We start from the raw sequence: 22,885 nt of genomic DNA on the forward strand, positions 1-22,885 counted from the left end.
GTTGATCTGCCTGTTCTGCTCCCCACTCTGTCTCTGGTGAATCCTCTCACCCTCCGCATCGCTGGCCTTTACCCCAGTTCTGTATGAATAAATGAATAAATCTTTAAAAAAAAAAGATACTTTTGAGAAGAATGGAAGAATGGCAATGAGAACACCACTTTCCAGAATGTATAGGATGCAGCAAAAGCAGTAATAAGAGGAAAGTATATAGCAATAAGCAATATAGGCTCACATCAAAAAACAAGAAAGAACTCAAAGAAACAATCTCAAAGAATTAGAAAACAACAACAAATAAAAAAAAGTAACCAATAGAAGAAAGGAAATAATAAAAATCAAAGAAGAAATAAAATGAAAATTTAAAAAACAATCCAAAAGATCAACAAAACCAAAAGTTGGTTCTTTGTGAAAAAATTACAAATAGGAAAATACAAATTAAAATCAAAACTCTGAATTAAAAAACTATAGACATGATGATTTTACCATGACCACTAGTAGATCATTAATTTCCTCACATAGAAGTAGTAATCCAGCTGGGATAGTATAAAAACTCTTGTAGGTTATATTGACATTCTTTGGGCTTTTGTTTACTTGTTTGACAAATATTAACCAAGCAATTATTATGTGACACTTGAGATTTCAAGTGCTGGGAAATAAAAGTCCATGTCTTCATGGAACTTCTAGATAGATGAGAAAGGAAAAACACAAACAAAACAATCACAACAGAAAAGTCAGATGGCAGTTAAGTGCTGTAAAGAAATGTAAAGCAAGGTAAGTGCTGTAGATGTGAATCAGTATGGGCCAAGTGCTTGGGTTCAGTACAGATCTCTAATTATAGATTGCTACACAGAAGTGCACCTTGATATTTCTGTGGGAACTGTGGAGGCTAGGAACTCACAGCATTCTAATAGAAACCTATTAGATAGGTTTTATTATTTCTATTTTATAGAAGAGGAAACTTGAGCTTCAGCAAGTTTATAATCATGCCTTAAAGGTCACAGAGCTGGTAAGTGGCAGAACCCAGATATCTCAGATTGTGCTCTTGGTCACTCTCTTCCTTAAGCCCCTTTGCCAAATTAATGGGGATTGTCTAACCTCTTCCACGCATAATGCCCAACGGTAATGATGGTCAGGGCTCCTATTAGTTGCTTGAAATCTTCAGCATTAACATTTAAACCCTAAGAAAAAACTAATTCCATATCCATATTCCATGTCCCACTGGGATACAGAATGAGCTAAAGGTACACCGACCCCTGTTTACCAGTTGTCTTTAGGGGAGGGGTTGGACAGCCTGGAGACCTCAAGTACGTGGTAAGTGGTCCTGGATAACTAGGGCAGAGTCAATGCTATGTGTCTGTCTCATTTGCTAAAGAGAGGTAAGGCAGAAGATGGGAAAGAGTTCAATACTTGGTGTAGATCAGAACAAACACCATTCCAGTATGTTGTCAGGATTTTTCATGTACTAGGGAGAAAATATGATGATGCCTAGTATATAATATTCGAGTTTTTAAAAGTTTTTAGATGATTAATTAACTTCAAAATGCAAGAAAGGCATTGTTTTTTAAATAAGATATGGGTACAAGACAGAAAACAATTTTGATTTATTTTAATAACATTGTTTTAAAAGAGTAAATGTCCTTTCTCAGCAGAAAAAAAAATCATGACAATAAATTTTGAAGAATAGTAATAATCTATATATAACTTTGTCTTGCACAAAAAGTTTTAAAAAAAAAAACCCTCAGTTTTGATTGTGGCCAGCTTTTGATTCCTATAACCAATTAGAAATTCTCATTTGTGTCAGACAAACCAAGTGAGATTCATCACTAAACCCTTTTATATAAAATATGAAAGCACAAGCTAAGAAAAATATCTAATGCTGACCACATTTGCTAGAGATGCATTTCTAGAAACTTATTGACATCAGATACCTCTAGTCCAATTTTCTCAAACAAAAGGTATAGTCCTGTAGTTTGGAAGGTGGTTTTATAGCCCATCAAAAGGTTAAATTTGTTCTTTCCTCCCTTTTCCTTTAAGGTCAATGACTTTCACTTTGAGCACAGTAGAGAGAAATGTGATTCTGGCATAACATGGACACTAATTTTTCTTTCCCTTCAGACAATAGGCAGCAAGACATTGGACTTTTATCTGGAATGGTCTTCTTTGCAGTTATGTTGTCAATTCTATCTTTGATTGGGATATTTAACAGATCCCTCCGAACTGGGTATGTTTTGTAGAATTTGGTTTATGATTTAGATCATACACACAAGCACACACACGTGCTTACATACACATGTACATTAATAAATTCAGTTACTAGGCAATCCACCATCATTTTTATTCAGAAAAAGGAAAACATAAAGGAAATAGTATTTAATGAGTATCTACTATATCAATTTCTTTACAGATATCACTTGTTTAATCCTCACAGTGATCCTGCCAAAAAAGGCTAGAGGCTATGTCTCAGCACTATCACCTCTATGGCCTGAGTTCAATCCCTGGCCAACGAGCTAACACACATGATGTAGTAGACATCTCCTAGTTTGCCCACTGCTCCATTCAGCAGTGTATTTCAGTAAATCTGCCTGTTCTGACCCCACTCTGTCTCTGGTAAATCCTTTCATTTCCCTCCCCCCCCACCCTGTTTACATCCTAGTTTTCACACACACACACACACACACACACACACTCACACTCAATAGAAAGGCCTATTTTACAGATAACTTACATGAACCTTAGAGAGGTGAACTGGTCAGCTTGATGTCACTAAGTGCTCAGCCAGGAGTCTACACTGGGTTATCATCACTATCCATATTCTTTCCATCATTACATAGCCTTGTCACTGTGCCCTCAAATTTATTGATAGTTTGAATTCTCAGAGTGGTTAAATCATAACCTGTCTCAAATTCTACCCCAAAAATCAGCTGAATCATTGTGAGAGAAGTGTGACAATATTTAAAATCATGATTTTGATAACAATTGTGTTGGTGTTATACTGGCCTTTAATACTTTTTGTTAATATAGTATTAATAAATATCTATTCCTAGTTCTTATAAAGTGAGGCTTTGAGAAAAGCAAGCTCTTCATCACCCTAAGTTTTAACTAGATACACTGGGTATTTCCATCTGTTGATAAACTAGAGTTTTTTTGTGCGGCATTTCCCAGGGGCTTCAGTTACTCACAGTTGTTTTTTTTTTTTTTTTTCTTTTTGTTACTTACAAATTTTGACACAATGTTCTTTACCTAATTGACCTGGACTTCTCTTTCTGATATTACTTGTCTCATGAGATAATCTTTTCTTGAATTATAAATCAAAATGCACTTCACTCTCGTCTTCTAGTAGCTTCAATTCTGTAGGCATATTTTTATTTTAGGAGTTGTTTTGGTTTGTCTGTTCCTTTTTGTTTGTTTGTTTGTTTGTTTATATTTCACATGAGTGAAAACATCCAGTATTTGTACTTTCTTCCTTCTGACTTATTTCAGAGTGTAATTCTTTCCAGCCCACTTAACCTTTTTAAGAGATAGAAATTTTAACTTCTGCATCAGGTAGTTGATTTTTATGATGCATTTCATTCAAATTTTCCAATCTAATTAGAATTCCATTCCAATGATTTCCTATTCTACTATATATAAATTCTAAATAAAAATACATGTCTTTTTTTTTTTAGAATTAAAAGAAGAATCTTATTGATAATACCAAGATGGCTTCATGAAGATATTCCTAATATGGGAAACAGTAGCGTTGCAAAAATGTTACAGGTAACAAAACAATATCACAGTAAAAACTATGCAGCAGCTGAAACCCAAAGCACAATCCAATAAATAGAGCAGAATTTCTATTTAAATAATAAATGAGTGTACATGTTAGCATAACAAATTGTATAAACACACATAGAAACAAAATTGTATTTCAAATTGTACTTAAAAGAAATGAGTGGATGGAGTTATGTGAAGAAAAGACAGAAGGAAGGAACATGCTACTCAGAAGAGCGGGTATCAAAGTCACAGGTAGCCAAGCTAATGGTAGATAATGATTGGGGGTGGGGGGGGCAAAAGGGAAACATAAAAGTTCAACAGAAAGAGCCTTAAAGGAGACTTCTTTTGTATATTACATTGGAGAAACAAGTAGAGTCCATGGAAGGCACCATTGTACTCCTGAGACCCAATAGAAATCAAGAAAATAACTGTCAGAAAATGGCAGAAGATGGTATCACCAGAAGTGCTGAACTTTACCAGTTCAACAAAGAACTGTGTGTTGGAAAGACACTAAGGGTACAGGGACTTTGCTGTTATGGCAGAACTGCTGCTGACTATGGAGGGAGAAATCGCTATCTGTTACTTATCATTCTGACCTGGCTGTCATGCACTCAAAATCCAGTCATTCTGTCCCAGTTTCTGGAACAGAAACAGCCAATCGTTGCAATGTAGTGATGTAAGTGCAATGGCAGAAATGAAGCCAAACATGACCGGAGTATAGAGGAAATATTAAGAGATGTGAAAGAGTTGCTCAGGATTTAGCTAAAGACAATGAGGAATAGACATGGTCCCAGAAAAGAAGTAGAATAAGAGGGTCAGAGAAATAAGTGCAGTGTGCTGTGTAAGAAAAGTGTCAAGAAGCAAGTATCTATGGTGCTGAGCACTTTGTAGAGGTTCTATACCAGGAGTGATATGAGTCCCTGGAATGTAGCAAAGACAAAGTCACTGGTAATCTTAGCCCAAAGGTTCAGTTGAAAAGTGAATAGAAAGTGAGAAAGTAGAGACTTAACTTTCTATTCCTAATTGTCCTGACTTCAGAGAATTGTCCTGACTTCATTGTGATCAGATATTCTTCATTGATTGTCCACCCACTGGAATAGTCCCTGTTATTCTTCTGTGTCCTTCATCATGGTCTGACTCCCATTCACTTCATTCAGTTGCCAGCCTGAATGAAACGGGGAAAACACCATCCTTCCTCAGAACAAGACTGCCTTGCATGCTTAATTTCCTATAGCACATTTAGTTTCTTTGACTTTGAGCTGATCATTTAATTACATGTCTCCCATGACAACCCAAACTGGTAAGTTCCCTGGAGAGGCTGAGGAGGAAGACAAGGTGAATGGCACTTCATCAGGCTTTACTCAAGGTCTTCCAAGCTGTCTTCTCAGTTATGGCTCTTGGAATTAGAATTGAACCTTAGGATTTCTGTCAGATGTGGTTCTTTTGTCTGCCCAAAGACTAAGGGGTGGTATTTTAGTCATCTGGAGCTGTTATTATGAAATATCATAGATTAGGTGGTATAAACAACAAACATTTGTAATCTCATAATCTTACAAAAAGGTCAAGGTATGGCTGTTGGGTCTGGGAAAGTTATCTTATAGGCAATTGTCTTTTTGCTTCATTTGCATGTGACTGAAATAGAGACTGATAATCTCTCATGTCTCTTGTTAAAGGAAGGGAACTAATCTAATTCATGAGGGATTCACCCTCAGGACCTAATTACTCTCCCAGGCCTCATCTTCAAATACTATCATATTGAGGATTAGATCTTCCACATATGATTGACACACTCAGTGCATAACAAATGGCTATAATTTTATAATTGTTTTGGGTAGGAGTAATTTTCCCTGGCAAGCTAGTCATCATTTAAAAGACTTCAAGTTCATTTCATACCCTAAAAAGTCATCAGACTTATATGCAAATAAAAACTTTCTTTTACCAACCCATTTTAGGGATGTCTGAATTGTGAGTAGCTGTATACCTTTACAATGTCAGCACAAAGCATTTATTAAACCTTATTCACAGTAAGGAAGCAAAACAGGATTCTTCTCCCTTTTTTTCTTTTATTTAAGTAACAAAATATTTTCTTGTAGTAAGGCTCCATTATATTAAAAAATATTCCAACATACATCAAAATATAAAACTTGAAAGACCCTGAAATAATGTATGTTACTATGCAAGACCCTATATTGCCTTTAAAATTTTCAAACCAACAAATATACTGAAACCATGGATTGTAGTCTTTATTCCTTTCCTTCAGTCTTCTCATAGGAGAATTTAATAGACTTGGAATAGAGCAGGATACCAAAGACAAAAAGAAGAAATTGTCTGGGAAGACAGACAATATGAGAAAAGGGCAGGGAAAAGGAATGTTGAGGAAAAGAAGAATTCTACTACTTAATCAATTAACTAGTTGACCCTTTTAAATGTTATTTGTAAAATAAGACAATGTTTTTTCTTTGTAGGAAAAAAATGAATTTATGAATGATAATTCCAATGAACAAGTCCTATATGTTGATCCAGTGACTGCAGAGATAGAAATTCTTCCCCCAGAAGAACAGAATAAGTCTACGGATTTCACAAAAGAAAAAAACACAGAATCCCCAGAAAAAAGAGAGTGCCTGCAAAAGTCACTACTCACCAATACTACAGTTGTGTATATTCCTGATCTCAACACTGGGTATAAACCCCAGATTTCAAATTTTTTCAGTGGAGGACACCATCTCACCAATAGTAATGAAGCTGTCCCCTTGACTTTTAAACCACCAGTTGACTCCTTAGAAGCAGGAACAAATGCCAGGTTTAAAAAATGTCCCAATTTTGCTTTCTCAGTCTCAGATATGAGCCTTGTAAGTGACACAGTACTTTTTGAAGAATTAAATCTCATTTTAAATCAAGGAGAATGCAGTTCTCCAAACATGCAAAATTCAATAGAGGGGGAACCCACCAAGCTTTTGGAAAATACTTTATCCAGTGAAACTATTTCAGAACAGACCCTGCTGCCTGATGAATTTGTCTCCTGTTTGGGGATCATGAATGAAGAGTCGCCATCTATTAATTCTTATTTTCCACAAAATATTTTGGAAAATATTTTTCAATAGTATTTCACTTTTGGCAAACTAGAGTTGTATGGTCCAAATATATATATATATATATATATATATATATATATGTATGTATGTATGTATGTATGTATACACACATATGTGTATATGTGTATAGGATTAGAGAAATAAAAACAAGATAGGAGATATTTCATAGTCACAAAAGAAGCAGCAATATTAGGGACACATCCTGTATTTTTAAAGAGTATCAGCTATATCCTTTCTATATTCCCTCATTGCAAGGCAATGATACTAAACTAAATAATGCCAAATAAATGGTACTGAAATAAATGCTGAAAATGGCTCTTTAAAATCAAAACAGGAGTATTTGCTTGCAAGGGGAGAAGCAAATTTAATTTTAATTTTATTGCTTTAAATTCTCAAGGGATAAAAATATAGCCCCAAAAACAACAGAAAAAGAGGAACAAATAATTAGCATGTTTGCTGTATTTTTTTCTCTGCTATATATAATTAATATATTAATTATTCTATAGTAGAGTGAACAGATATAGAATCAACAAAGTGTAATTGTTTGTTTTGCAATTAAATATGTATTAAATATGCTAGAGAAGTATTGTTAAAGAGATATGTTCACCAAATCTGGGATGGCAATATTGTCCTCTGCCGTTATTCTATATCCCATATCTCCTGCAGACTTAGTTGATCAGACACTGTTGAGCCCTGATGTGGCCTCAGGATCCTTTCCACATAGTGCTCCTTATAGTCACAGGCAGCCAGGGCTGGGATCATAGATGAACTCTGCCAACCAGGTCAATATTGAAAAGTGGGTGATCTTGGGAAGCTTTTGGAGGTTTCTCAAACTTCTAAAAATGGAGCTTCCATATGACCCAGCAATCCCACTCCTAGGTATCTACCCAAAGGACACAAAAACATTGACTCAAAAGGACACCTGCATCCCCATGTTTATTACTGCTCTATTTACAAAAGGGAAGGCATGGAATCAACCCAAATGCCCAAAAGTAGATGACTGGATTAGAAAAATGTGGTACATATACACACTGGAATATTACTCAGCAAACAAAAAAGATAAATTCATGCCTTTTGCAGCAACATGGATGGAGGTGGAAGAGATTGTGTTTAATGAAATAAGCCAGAAAGAAAAAGAAAAATACCAGAAGGTTTCACTCATAGCAGGAGTGTAAGGGATAGGGGGCGGGGGGCAGTGGACGAAGCAATTTTAATAAAGTAAAAACAAAAAGCAATGAACAACTATAAACCAGAGACATTTTACAGAGGTGGAGAGAGGAATGGGAGCAAAACTGGAGTGGGAGGAGTGCACAGGACGATAGTGATAGCACACGGGTGACTTGGTGGTGGGAAGCCCACGGGGAATACAACCGAGATGAAAAAATTCACAAAATGAAGAATGATGTTAACAAAAATACAAAAGGTATATTTTATTTTAAGTTGGGAAATATTAGCAGACTTCTCAATTCTGACTTTCATCCAAGGGAAAAGTTTTCCAATGACCAGAGCAATTTGAAAATAAAGTACATTATCTATTGAATTTCTCTTTCTATCTGAAAGTTAATAGCTATACACACACACACACACACACACACACACACACACACATATATATATATTCAGATGTTATATTTAACCTTATTATAACAAATTAAGCAGTTAATCAAAAAGGACCAATTGTCTACCATATGTTCAAAACCTAAGAAAACTATTTTGTTTGGGCATTTCTCTTTAAATAAAAATAAATAAGTAAAAGCAGGTCTGTTGTCACTGAATTTCTATGAGAAGGGTGACCATACATACCATTTTACCCGACTTTTTGTCTGTTGTCCCAATCAGAGGTATCCATTTCAATGATAGATCTGATAGTATATCTGTCAGGTCTGTTTAATATCCATAATTTTGTCTAAAGCAATTTGTCATAATTAACCTCTTTTTTTCATTAACAATCTTCTACATTTTACTTTGTCATTTCCTATTGCCCTTTTGTTCCCAATGGAACACTATCATCCACAAAGTTAAAAAAATATATATATATACCTTGGTGTGAAATTCTATTTACACTAAAATATGCATATATTTGTTAGACTTTACATATTCTGAAATGAGCCATTTTAAATCACTAATGAAATGGTAATACTAAACATCTTAACTGAGAAGTGATCTACGCCCTTCTTTTGTTCTTCTCCAAAATGAAATACAATAAAGGAGGGAGGTAGAATTTGAGATAGACATACCAAACAACTGAGAAAAATCTTTGTTTACCAGTCTGATGAAAGGTATATTTTAATATGTGAAGAATATTTTCATAGTGTATTTCAGTGTAATTGTAACCTGTGGCACGTTGAAAAGCCTTATGTCAAACTTAAAGGACTGAAGCATGTGCTTCCATTGCAGTGAACAAATCCTTCAGAGCTTCTCTTTCTTGCCCCAAGGACTGGAAAGGGCTGTTTTCTCCTCTTGTAGTATCATCCTCACACCCAGATTACTATTTAGCACAGTGTAATCTGGCTCCATTTTTGCTATCAGCCCTTGTTGGTCCAAAGGAACTAAAAATTAAGACAATACTGTGTTGGAGGTAATGAGCCTGATGTTACCCAATTCAGAGAAATTTCCAACTACCAGCCCCTCCCTGATGGCACAACGGGTTAAAACTCGGCTCTATGATGTGAGTTTGATCCCCAACCAGGGTGGTGGCCCAGCAGACATCTCCTGTCCCTCCTGCTCCTGCCCTCAGTAGCGTATTTCATTCTGCCTGTTCTGCTGCCTATTCTGTCTCTAGTGAATCCTCTCACCCCCACATCTCTGGCCTGTATACCAGTTCTTGTATGTATAAGTAAATAAATCTTTTAAAAAATTTCCAACTACTTTAGCATGATGCAACCTTGTAAATATGCAAGGGTTTTCTTTCTATGATTCTTATTGAATAATTCTCACTTAATATTGAGTGGCCCTACGGAGAGCAAGCCCTTTGAAGAACATGGATGCAAACAAAACCATCCAAATTCTTGCAAACTTGGCACTTAAAATTTAGGAATATGAGATAGATAATAAATGGCACAAAGTCACTGTCTTTGAGTTTACAGTTTAGTGGAAAGGGGGTCAGGGCGGATAATGGAGAGAGGCAGAAAAAAAATAAAGAATCCCAGATAATAAGGAATGCTGTGTGGACAGATAAAAATAGGATAATACAGTGGAGAATGAGCTAGTGGTCATTTTAAGCTGGTGGTCAGAGAAAGTCTGTTCAGGAAGGGACTCTGACATTGCTACCTGTTCACAAGTAAAAGCCATAAGTGAAAATGAACTTGTCACTGATATGGAAAAATTCTCTAGTAGCTAATGTTTTCATTTCTTTCCCTCTGCACAAGACGCCCAAAATACCCCTTCACCCAAACCCCAATCCCTACCACCATCACAACCACTTCTCCCTTCACCTTCCCCAACCAAAATTTTCTGTAGCTTCTGGGGACAAATGCAAATATTTCTATCTTTCCATATAGCCTTGCGCTTATTATTTTCTTTCTCTGTGTCTCACAGTCTATAAATTGTTCCTTCCTGATGGATGCTTATTGATGTAGGTGGGGAAAAGAGGAAACAAAAAAGAGGGAGAAAATTTTCTACAAACTGCCATAGAGAAAAGAAATAAACAAAGAAAGAAAAATAGAATGGAACTCCATAGCACTGAATGACACTAAAACTGACAAAAGGTCAACCAATTTCCTCCTGTTCCAGTATATTCCTTGTGCCTACCCTTTTTTCCTTTCATAGAAGCAACAGGGGAAGCACAAGTGAAGTACAAATTGAGAGGTTTTTTGTTGTTCTTTTGCAGTTTTAAGGAATTTATTTTTATCAGAGGTAGGAATAATACTAAAGAGATAAGAAAGGTTATGAGTTAAGGTATGGTTCTCAGGTAGCATATATGGTTGTATGACCCTCCCTGGTTCAACTAGGTGTTTCCAGCTTCTTTTCCTATACTCTTAGTCAGAACCAGTCAAATGGGAGATAAGAGATGTATAGGGAAGGTATGTGAAAAAGACACAGGGTCTCTGCGCTCTCCAGGTTTGCCATTCTCCTCAAATTTTCACATATTCACTAATACAGATGCTCTCTGAATCCACTCCTTTAGGGGCTATTTATCAAATCCAGAAGCTCTCTAAACTCTCTCCTTTTTGTGACTATTAATTCATTACATAAGCATGATTGATTAAATCATTGGACATTAGCAATCAAACCCAACCTCTAATCCCTCTTCTCTCCCCAAAGGTTGGAGGACAGAATGGGCATTCCAACCCTCTAATCACAGGGTGGCTTCCCTAGCAGAAGACCTCTTCATATTTAGGTGCTGTCCCAGCTTGTTTTCATTATAACAAGAAATAGCTTTATCACTCTCAACATTTAGGAAATCCCAAGGATTTGGGGAGCTGTGAGTCAGGTATTGTGGATGAAGGCCAGGGGCTAAATATATATAAGAAATTTAGTGTGTTCATCTGAATGACCAAATACACACACACACACACATAATACACATACATATATTTTCTATAAATCACAAGGTGGTGCTATATGCAATAATTAACTTGTTTCTTTCCAATTACTTTATCACAAATGTCTGCCTTTTCTTCAAGTTAATGTTCTTTTGAGATAACTATGAATAAAATATTGTGTTGTGAAAATAGATTTTATAAACCCAAAGACTGTAACATTGTGCTTCAGTTTATCTCTTTATAAAGTAATTACACCAATTATAAGATGTTTTAATGAGAAATGTTACCCACTTGGCAGACACTATTGATTTAAAGTAAAAGTAATGATTAAAAGAAAGCTATGGTTCTCTCTTGGGTAAAATCATGAGCCAATATAAAATAATTAGATACTGATTCATGGAGTGATTGTGTATGATTTTATTGGATGCTATAGTTAAAGCAATTTTAAAAGGAACTCTAACAAACGTTTGATAGAATGTTTTTATGTCTCTTTCCCATTGCTAAAATTGCACCATTACATCTCAATTAATGTTTCATGCTAGGACTCTTTTAGCTATTTTACAACCTTCAAATTTTAACTTTATTTGAAATAAATATTCTCTATCTTTTATATCAAGGATTTCCATCAATTCAGAAGACGTATTTTCTTTATGCTTATTTTCAGGAAATAATATATATAATTTTTGTAATTATGATCTAGCAACAAATTAAGAACTTAAATAGTCTATTTTTGTTTGGTATAGTAAAGGATTCTGGTCTAGCTTTATGAGAAGAAAATAAAAACTAACCTAAGCACGAATTGCAGAAACGGTACTTTCCTGAGTTCAATGGTTCAAAATTTCAAGCAAAACAAAGTGCTGTTTCTAACCATAAAGGCATGCCTAAAATTAGTGACTCTGTCAGTGCACAGGAAGGAAATTATAAATAGTCAAACACTGGAACCCAAGTGTGAGATACGGAAGTCAATAAACCTGACTGTTTTCTTTCTATTGACATCCTGCCTGAATGAGTGAGAGAGAAAGAATATAATAGCTTTATCTTGTTCTCTTAAATAGGTGTATAGTATTCCATAGAATATTATCATTCCTCACTTAACAATAGGGATATGTTCTAAGAAATGTATCACACTATTTCAAGATTGTGAGAGAGAAAAAATATAATAGTGAAAATTTAAGTCTTCAGTTTTAAGCTACACAGTAATTCAACAGTAACAGAAAACACTGTTTTCTTTAAAAAAAAAAAAGTAATACCAATGTAAATAGAGTAAAAAGTGAGTTTCTCTTCAACCCAAATCCTAAATTCCATCCAAAGCAACAAAACTAATAGCTCTCAACAAATTAGTCTTTGTACTCCTTTTTTTTTTAATTAAGTGGTTAATGGTTCTGTGACTTTCTTTTTTCACCTAACAATATAAACTGGAGATAGTCACACATCCTTAAAATAGAGCTTTATCTTATTCTCTTAAACAGGTGCATAGTATTCCACAAAATATCATCATTCCTCACTTAACAATGGGGATATGTTCCAAGAAATGCATCATCAGGCTATTTCAAGATTGTGAGAAGGGCATACAGATCTAAATGGAAGAGTCTGCTGTACACCTGGTCTAGATGGTAGAGCCTGTTAGACCCATCATATATGTGTAACAGGGTGGTCCCCAGGAAAGGGGAGGTTCCAGGTTTCCTGCCCCACCCAAAGGAGGGTGGAGCTGACGAGAGATGAGAAGAATCTGGTGAGGAAGGAAACAGAAAGGAGAGCCAGAAGGAGACCTGAGGGAGGCACATGGAGCAGAGAGACATGTGAAGAAGCAGCTCTTGTTTCTTGCTCCTGGACTGGTTAAAAAAGATGTGGGTGAGAAACCTGTGGGGAGGTTAACTATCACAGCATCTTGATTTTGATTTTGATTTTGCTCTTTTCCTCCCAGACTTGTCTGGCCATTTCTGCCTCTGTTCTATGGGTCCCAGCCAGAAGGTGTGCTAGGCTTGTGGAGGGCTTTCAGGTCTTACTTTGAGCCAATCCCTTTTGGGTAGACTTTTACCCATGAGGGGATGGATAACTTCAGGTGTTCGATTTAGAAACTATATTCTTTATCTGTTCTGTATTGTACACTAATTGTATTAAAGTTCCTTTCCATTAAATGTCATATATATGTTGCCTTTATGTGGCAGATGGCAGAACCTATTTAGAGCAGGCAAGTTTGGGGGTTCAGGGGTGTCCCTCTCTCTGCCCTATAATATATTCATGCAGCCTAAGGTGTTAAGCTAAGGTGTTGAGCTTTGTATAGTTACTTTGATCCTGCTAATGGACATTTAAGCTGTTTCCACTCTTTCATTATTATACTCATTCCTGTAATAAATCTCTTATGCACTTCTTTAAACACATGTGAGAATTTGATGGGGGTGGGAATGAGGGAAGAAGGCTAGATGTTTAAGTGGTTATATTTAAAATGGGAATACTAGGTACCTAAAAGGAGAGATAGGAAATGTCACTAGACTTGTGGAGTGAAAAAGATGAGAAAACAGGACTAGAAAAGTCATAAAGCATTCAGTTTTTGTTATCACAAGGCTGCTGTTACTCACCTAATAAAAAGCACCAATCCTAAATTTCTATCATACTACTCTTTCACTTGGTGTTCAAGATTTTAGATTTGATAGCCATTAAATATTGGTTGATATAATAGTTATTCCAAGCCTCTTCTTATCTAGACTTAAGCCAACATAAGCACTCATTTTACTTTGGGATTCAATTTTATCTTAGTTACTGAAATTGAAAACCACTTTTATTTCATTAAATGAAAAGATTAGAGTTTTAGGAAATTGCCAGCTGCCAAGTATTTGAATGTTCATTTTCCTTTTATCGTATTCATTACACATTCCATTCAATGTGCTACTTTGGAGATTCCATTCAACTGAAAAGAGGCAGCAAGTGTAGAATCCTCTGAGGAACAAAGGGAGTTTGCTCAAGTACAGAGTAATGCATAAAAGCAATTCTGATGCGAAAACAAACAAGAAATTATTTCTAGCCTCCTTTGCCACTAAGTGTGGCCATGTGACCAAGTTTTGTCCTCAGACAATGAGTTACTTGAGGAGTTTCCAGGAACTCTTTTCAAAAGGGGAGTCAGACAAATGGAGAAATATTTTCCTGATTTCCTCCCCCTTCCTCCTTCCTGCCAACTAAAGAAAAGACACCATAATGTAACTTGGAGGATAGAAGTCATGCACTGAGAATGGTAGAGCAAAAAGACAGAAGGAGCCATGTCCCTGATGTCATGTACCACTCCATCTTTTATATTAGACTAATGTTTTTAAGTCAGTTATTGGTGGTTCTGCTATATGTGCCTAATGGGTACAAAAGGTAATCATTTATTTTTTTCAGAGAGTGGATGGAACACTCTCCTATGGTGGTCATCTATTGCCTCCCCAGCTCCCCTTCCTGAGATGACCTCTCTCCTCCTACCCACATGTTCTTCCTTCAGTATCATGCTGTCAGCTAGTTGCAACTGGTTGGTATGAAGTACACAACTAATGCAAGACACACCTTCTTTAGGTTATAACAATTGCACACCAGATTAGGTTACAATCAAAGACCTTCCCCAGGAATCTTGAAGAAATAGGGACACCAGTGACAGAACAATAGGTGCAAAACTCAAAAGTTCTTGTCAGTTATGTTTTTCACCATCTGGCTATAGTAAAGGGATGTTCTACATACAGACAGCAAGAAGAATAAACAAACAAAAAGAGCAAAGAGTAGCAATGGAATGAGAAACCTAAATTCCTCTGAGTCTTTGGTTTTAATTGGTTTTAATTGTAAGGTTTAGTCACATACATGACTTATGACTCTTGGTTAAGTATAACTGAGAATCCTAATACAACCCTCAGAACTTAAGAAAAAAGTTGTATTTTGCTCCCAGAATCCATACCATTTTTAAAAGTAACTAGAGGGCCCTCCCTGGTGGCACAACAGATCAAAGAGCAGCACTACAAAGCTAGTCGCAGTCACTACAGCATGAGTTTGATCCCCAGCCAGGAAGGTAACCCACATGGCTCAGCAGACCTCTCCTGTCTCACCCACTGCTCTCTTCAGCAGTGTATCAGTTCTATATACATAAATACATAAATCTAAAAAAAAATTTTTAATTAAAAATAAAAATAATGACTAGCAACTGGTACTTGTTTGCTTGTTTTATCTGGTACACTAGTTTACCTAAACTGGAAAGGAACCACCGCACAGAGATGTATTTGATGTTGTTTTCTGTAAATTGCTATTGGATTTAAACCTCAACCCATCCTTACAACTTCTCCCAATCAACATCTTTGCAATCACAGACAGAAGAACTAGCAATAAACTCAGCTTGAAGAAAATAACATCAACTTGAAAAACCTAAGAGGGATCACTAGATTGCATTATCAACCCATTGTGAATCCTATTTAAAAAACCATACAAGAGGCCCTCCCTGGTGGCGCAGTGGGTTAAAGCACAGCACTGAGAAGCTTAAGCCACTTCCGCATGAGTTTGATTCTCGCCTGCCCTGGAGGAGATCCACATGGTGTGGCAGACCTCTCCTGACCCGCCCGCTGCTCCCCTCAGCAGTGTACTTTATTGATCTGCCTGTTCTGCTCCCCACTCTATCTCTGGTGACTCCTCTCACCCTCCGCATCTCTGGCCTGTACCCCAGTTCTATATGAATAAATAAATAAATCTTAAAAAAAAAAACCATACAAGAAATGAAGTTCTAGGGCTTTTATTTTTGTAAGTGCTAATGACTGTTATCTTTCAATCTCAACAAGTATGCCTGAGAAGAGGAAAACCCCTTTAATTGCATGACTGGGTCGATGAAATTGCTCAAACGAACTAATGCAAATTTTCTTTCTGTAACTACATCAACAAAATCTTTTGCACGATATCAAGGTTTATGTGGTATATACATATAAAAGAAAAAGCACCTTATCTACATTTGCACAGAAACCAGGTAACCTTGTCATCAACTGGGGGAGAAATGACTTACATGTCACCTCCCACAGTTCTGGCTGTGAACAGACTTCAGAGCTACAGGGTGCCATAACCTTTAAACACACAAACTTGAGAGAAACTAAATCTCAGTGCACAAATGAAGAAACTTTTCGTGAGTTCTACAAATTCATACTGGGCTCTTCTCATACTTTATTTAACTTCTCAACAATGTGTGAGGTAAGTATTAATCCCATCACCACTTTACTACTGAGAAAACTGAGTCAGAGAAGTGAAGCATTTAGCCAGGGTCATCTAGTTATAGTACTACTTTAGTGTAGGTCTCCTCATCCCACACTAATGGCACCCTTTAGCCCTGTGCCATATAGTGAAGTCTTGAAGACATGGGAGCTGCTGTTTAAACTGTTTCTTTAACATTTGCCATGGGAGACTGAAATCTTCTTGGTAGTAATGTGTTCAGCATCGAGAATATAAAAGTTATACCAAGAGTAAAGTCAGCAGGTATGTGTAATACACACCTTTGAGCATGTTCACACTGAGCCATAATAAATCATTTGAAAATTGTCTGGCTCACCTAATGAAACACATGATCAGATATTTCATCCGGGGCCGATGGTTGTTGTGAGGGGAAATTGGCTATCAAGATTATTATTGGGACATTCAACAACAACAGAAAAATTTTGAGAACAGCAAAGGGAATTTATTGAAACACACAGCCAAGAGAAGCAGCTGGCAAGACAGGAGAGGTCTCTACCATTCAACAAAATTTTAACCTGGATGATGGATTATGTTTTAAATGCTCTATCAATGTTAAAATTTTTGCACTGAAACCTGTACTGCTGTACTGTGAATGTTTAAAAGCATGTCTTTATGAATATGAACACAGAAGTATTACAGCTAAAGGACTTTATGAATGAATGCAAGAACTTTTCACCTCTCTCAGAAGGCTTAGAAAACAATTAAAGGTAGAAAGAACATAAAGGTGATAAAATATTATAGATAATCTAATAAAATGCATATGGGCATTTTTCATATGTATTGTTTACATGATTTTTCTGTAGTTTGAAATTATTTCAAAATGTAAAGTTAACTAAAAGGAACACTAGGCTTAGCGCCAGGAGCTCTGGGTTCAAGTTCAGATTTCCTACCCATCTGAGTTACATTTGTTATTTCACATAACCTGCCTGGCCTATCTAAAATAAAAATGTTTTTTTTTTTTGTTAAGATTTATTTATTTATTTGTGCATACAGAGCTGGGGTACAGGCCAAAGGCTCAGGGGCGGCGAGAGGCTTCACCAGAGACAGAGACAGAGTGGGGAGCAGAACAGGCAGATCGACTAAGTACACTGCTGAGGGAAGCAGCGGGCGGGCCAGGAGAGGTCTGGCTCGCCATGTGGTCTCCTCCGGGGCAGGCGGCAGGCGGGAATCAAACTCATTCGGAAGTGGCCTCAGATTTTCAGGGCTGTGCTTTAACCCGCTGCGCCACCAGGGAGGGCCAAAAAATGTTGTTTTTTTAACTGTATATTGACATTCTGTTATACAAATAAGTCTCAACTCATTCATTCTCCTACATAGGATTAGTTTAGACTTTTTCGTGGTTATAAGTAGTGCTGCAGTGACCAGTTTTACACAGACTTGCCCATGTGCAAGTCGGTCCTAGAGCCAATTCACAAGTATCACAAGGATAAACCCAAGAATACAGCACTGAGTTATAAAATGTACACTGCAAAAGGAAACACTAATAAACCTATATTGGATTAATATACAACAAACTTCACCACTGAATGAAGAAGAGGAAGGGGGAAGGGAGAGTTATGATAGATTTTAGGTGTCTGTGTTTTATTTCTTAGAGACAAAGGTTGATTAAGGTAATAAAAGGGACCAACTTAAAAAGCTCACAGTTCCTTATAGCTCTAATGGTCTATATTAGAGTTAGATTTGTAACCTTAAAATCTTTGTAATCTTTACAATTATATGTGTGTAGGCTAAATTTAATAGAATTCCACAAGCTTGTACTAAGATAATTTTTTATGGAGGCATTGATTGAGCTTCCTCAGCAATAACTAAAAACATGCTTGAGATACTTTGAAGGAAAAAGGACTCAGCTGTTGGGGGCCCTCCCTGGTGGTGCAACAGGTTAAAGCACTGCATATGAATCTTTTCAAAGCCACTGCAGCACGAGTTTGATCCTCCCGCCGCAGGGAGCTGACCCATATGGCGCAGCAGACCTCTCCTGACCTGCCCACTGCTCCCCTTAGCAGTGTATTTCAGTACATCTGCCTGTTCTGCTCCCCACTCTGTCTCTGGTGAATTCTCTCATCCACCACACCTCTGACTTGTTCCCCAGTTCTGTAAGCATAAATAATAAATAAATCTTAAAAAAGATAAAGCTTGGGGGCCTCACTGGTGCATAAGTGGTTAAGTCTCAGCACTATGAAGCTATCAGCAGCCACTGTAGCACAAATTTGATCCCCAATCAGGGACCTGACCCACAGGGCACAGCAGACCTCTCCTGTCTCACCCACTGCTCCCCTCAGCAGTGTATTTCAGTAGAGCTACCTGTTCTGCTCCCCACTCTGTCTCTGGTGAATCCTCTTAGCCCCTGCACCATTAGCCTACACCCCAGTTCCTATATGCATAAATAAATAAATAAATATAAATCTTTATAAAAAAATAAAGCTTGGTTAATCATTTCCTTGAGATAATGGAATCTACAATAAAGGAGGCAATGAATATGAGGGGATAGGGCTGATTTTGGTTAGAAAAATGCTTTTGCAACATATTCCTGATGTAAAAACAGATTTCATTCTTAGCATTTTTGGCTCAGTAAATCACTGAAGGAAGTTACACCTCCAGTTTTACACACTGGAATTTACTGCTCCAGTCCTTTACTAATAACTACAATTGATTTACATGTATGGAAAATATGTGCAAATAGAACATATTTTTTATCAAAGACTGGTATAATTTAAAGTAAAACAGAGGGAAATTTGGTAATTTTCCAGCAAATTTCTTCAACTGGAGAAACAAACTGGATAGTTCAAGTAAAAAAAAAAAGGCCTAAGTTCTTCTTCAAGGTGTACATCTTATTGGTGTGTACACCCTATCATAGTAAAACATACCGCTCTACTTCTGAGGGTCCTCTTATATACATGTGAACACAAGAGAACATATTCATCAGGTCTCCTGGCACCAAGAGCAGAAAACCTGACTAAAATGAACTTAAGCAAAAAATGGGAATTCATTGGATCATGTAATTGAGAAGCTCAGAGATAGATTTAATTTTGAGTACACCTTGACTCAAAAGTTCAGGCAATGACATCAAAGCTCAATTTCTTCCCATTTCTTTACTTGGCTTGTTAAGTATCGCTCTGCATCACTGATATTATCATTTGCTTTTTATCCTTTTTTGTTGATGCTATATATTACATTAATTACTTTACTTACATTAACCATCCTTGTACCCCTGAACTAAATCCCATTTGGTTATGGTATGTGATTCTTGTTATATATTGTGGAATTCATCTTGCTAGTATTTCACAGGGAATCACTGTTCATCAGAAATACAGATATGTAGTTGTCTACTTTGTGCTGTCTGGTTTTAGTATTAGGGTATGACATCATAGCTTGTGTAAGGAAGTATTTCCTCTTGAATTTTTTGGAATAATTTGAGTAAAATGGGCATAGATTCTTTATAAAAAAATTTTTTTGATAGGTAAAGTCAAATAGGCCTCCATAGATGATGTACTAGTTCACACTCCACAGGCAGTGGCTCAGTGCCTGTGTTCTCCTAATCTATTATTTAACTCCATCTTTTTCAAAAAGTTACCTTTGTCAATCTGGCAGTTAAAAAATGGTCTCACATAAATGCAAACAAAGAGATAGTACTTCACACGAACTAGATTAGCTCAAATAAAAAAGACAGATAATGAATTTTGCCAGAAATTTTCATATTCTTATGATAGTAGGAACTTTTACTGAGTACAGCCACTCTGGAAAATAGTACAGTAGTTTCTCAAAAGTTTAAACATAGAGTTAATATTTGATCCAGCAATTTCAGACTTATGAATATATATAAGATAAATAAAAAATATATGCCCACACAAAATTTGTACAGGAATGTTCATAGAAGCATCATTTCATCAAAAGGTAGATACAACAAAATGTCCATTAGTTGCTGAATGGATAAACAAGGCATAATATACTAAAACAGTAGAAAAATTATTAATTACCATAAGAGAAAAATGCCAAGATATGCTATAATACTTATGAACCTTGAAAACATTATGCTAAGTGAAGTAGCCAGTCACAAAAGATCACATATTATATAATTACAGTTATATACAGTGACCAGAATAATCAAAACTATAGATACAGAAGTAGATTAGTTGTTGCTTACAGTCAAGAAGATTACAGTTTTTTTTATGGAAGTAGGGGGAAAAACATTGTAAAATTGTTATGATGACAGCACAACTCTGTAAGTATACTAAAAACATTAAATTATAAACTGTATATATTACATTTCAAGTAAGCTGCTACAAAAAAATAGCCTCAGTGAAGTTTTAATTTATATCACTGTTATTAAGAATAAAGTTGACATCTCTCCATATTTATTGGTCTTTCAGGTTTTTCCTTCTAGGAATTATCTATATCCATTACTAATTTTCTATTTATTTTATGAGTGAGTTTATAGCAGTACTTTGTATAGTTTAGCTATGTTGAGGTGATTTGCAAATTGTTGCGGCAGGCAGGAAATGGCCCCTTAAAGTGTATAATCTAAATACTAGTACCTGAAAATGATTTTACCATTAATTTGTGTGGAAATTTTTAGCATTCAAAGACCCAAAAACATAACTTACCAAATAGAAATATACTACTTCTAGATAGTGGGAAAAACATCAACATTGGTGTAATATAAATATTGTAGAACATATGAGGTCTTTGTTGTTGATGATGATTTCATATACTATAGATATATGCCCAAGAGTAGACTTGCCAGGTTTTATGGTATTTCTATTTTTAAAGTAAATTCAGATTACTTTACACATGGTTTTACCAATTCACATACCCTCCAACAATGTAATAGTTTCCTTTTTCTTCCTAGTCTCTTGAATACTTGTGGAGGGTCTTTTTGATATGTCATCCTCATGGATGTAAGGTGGTACCTTACTGTAGTTTTAATCGGCATCTCTTTTCATGACTTTTGGCTTTCTGGATATCCCTTTAGTGAGTTGTCTGTTCATATCTGCTGCTCACTTAATAACTGGATAATTTTTGTTGTTGTTGAGTTTATGGGTTTTTAATATATCTTAAATATTAATTCCTTATCCTTCATACATTATGTCAATATTTTTTCTTACTCTGTCATGTGTCTATTTAATCATCTTGTACTTTCTTTTGACTCACAAAAAGATTTTAATTGAGAAAATGCCAATTGTTTATTTTATTTTGTATTTAATTCACTTGCCATAGGATTTGAATCACTGGAAATATCTTTACTGTGGATATATCACCAATGTTTTCTTCTATGTATTTTATTGTTGTAGGTCTTATACCTAAATCAATAAAGTTATTTTTAGACAAACAAAAGCAGGGAAAACTTACCACTGGGTAGTCCTCCACTACAGGAAATATTAGAGATGTTTCTTTAGGTATAAGTGAAATGATGCTCGGTGGAAACTGATCTATAAAAAGGAGTGAAGGGTGTTGGGAATCAAAAGTAAGTGAGAAAATATTGAAAACCTTTTTCTATATTTAAATATATTATAAATAAATGATAAATGCAAAAGCAGTAACATATTGTGAGAATCAGATATGAAAGTATGATGGACATTACATGGTAAAAAGAAAAGAGCATACTGTTGTAAAGTTCTTTCTTATACTACATAAATTAGTATAACACTATTTGGAGGTAGGCAGAATTAAGTTAATAATACATATTTTTAAAAACTGTCAGATATATGAAAAGATGTTCTTAGTCAAGATTAGAGAAGCAAAAAAGGTACCATTTCTTACTTCTTTAGATTGACATAAACTACAGAAGATAGGTTTCATTGACTGTTAATGATAATGTGATATCCTAGTAGGAGTGTGAACTAGCACAATATGGATAATATGTGAAATGATCCATTAAAATGAAAAAGGTCAAACTCCTTGATTTAACAAACCACATGTGAAAATCTATTAAACATAAATAAAAAGCATATATTTGCACATGTAAAAAAAAAGCTATTTCTATTTTCATATGTTGTGTTTTTATTTGAAAAAAAATTGGAAAAACCCTGAAAACTTCTAAATAAGAGTGGTTGACAAAATTTTAGTATACACACTATATGGAATACTTGCAGTTTGATCTATTATGTGTGCTTTGGAATAAAGTTTATGCTATGAGATAAAGAAAAACAAAAGGGAAAAATTTTCTCACACAAAACCAGTGATAAAGGACTGATCACAAAAATATATGGAGAACTAATGAAACTCAACAAAAATAAAGTAAACAATCCCATCAAAAAATGGGCAGAAGAGCTAAAAAGACACTTCTCCAAAGAGGAAATGCAGATGGCCAACAAGCATATGAAAAAATGTTCAACA

The 22,885-nt window shown here is 35.7% G+C and overlaps 1 protein-coding gene across 1 annotated transcript in view; it reads left to right on the top strand.

Annotated features, from left to right (window-relative positions):
• IL23R (interleukin 23 receptor) overlaps positions 1-6,851 on the top strand; it is a 52,407-nt gene extending 45,556 nt beyond the window's left edge. The window contains exons 8-10 of the mRNA XM_004679517.1: positions 2,113-2,218; positions 3,663-3,753; positions 6,216-6,851. Coding sequence (XP_004679574.1) covers positions 2,113-2,218; positions 3,663-3,753; positions 6,216-6,851 — 833 coding nt within the window. The remainder of the gene's footprint in view (positions 1-2,112; positions 2,219-3,662; positions 3,754-6,215) is intronic.
• Positions 6,852-22,885: the final 16,034 nt, after the last annotated feature.

The sequence above is a fragment of the Condylura cristata genome, unplaced genomic scaffold (genome assembly GCF_000260355.1).
Source record: "Condylura cristata isolate star-nosed mole 26May11 unplaced genomic scaffold, ConCri1.0 scaffold00008, whole genome shotgun sequence".
In the NCBI taxonomy this organism is placed as follows: domain Eukaryota; kingdom Metazoa; phylum Chordata; class Mammalia; order Eulipotyphla; family Talpidae; genus Condylura; species Condylura cristata.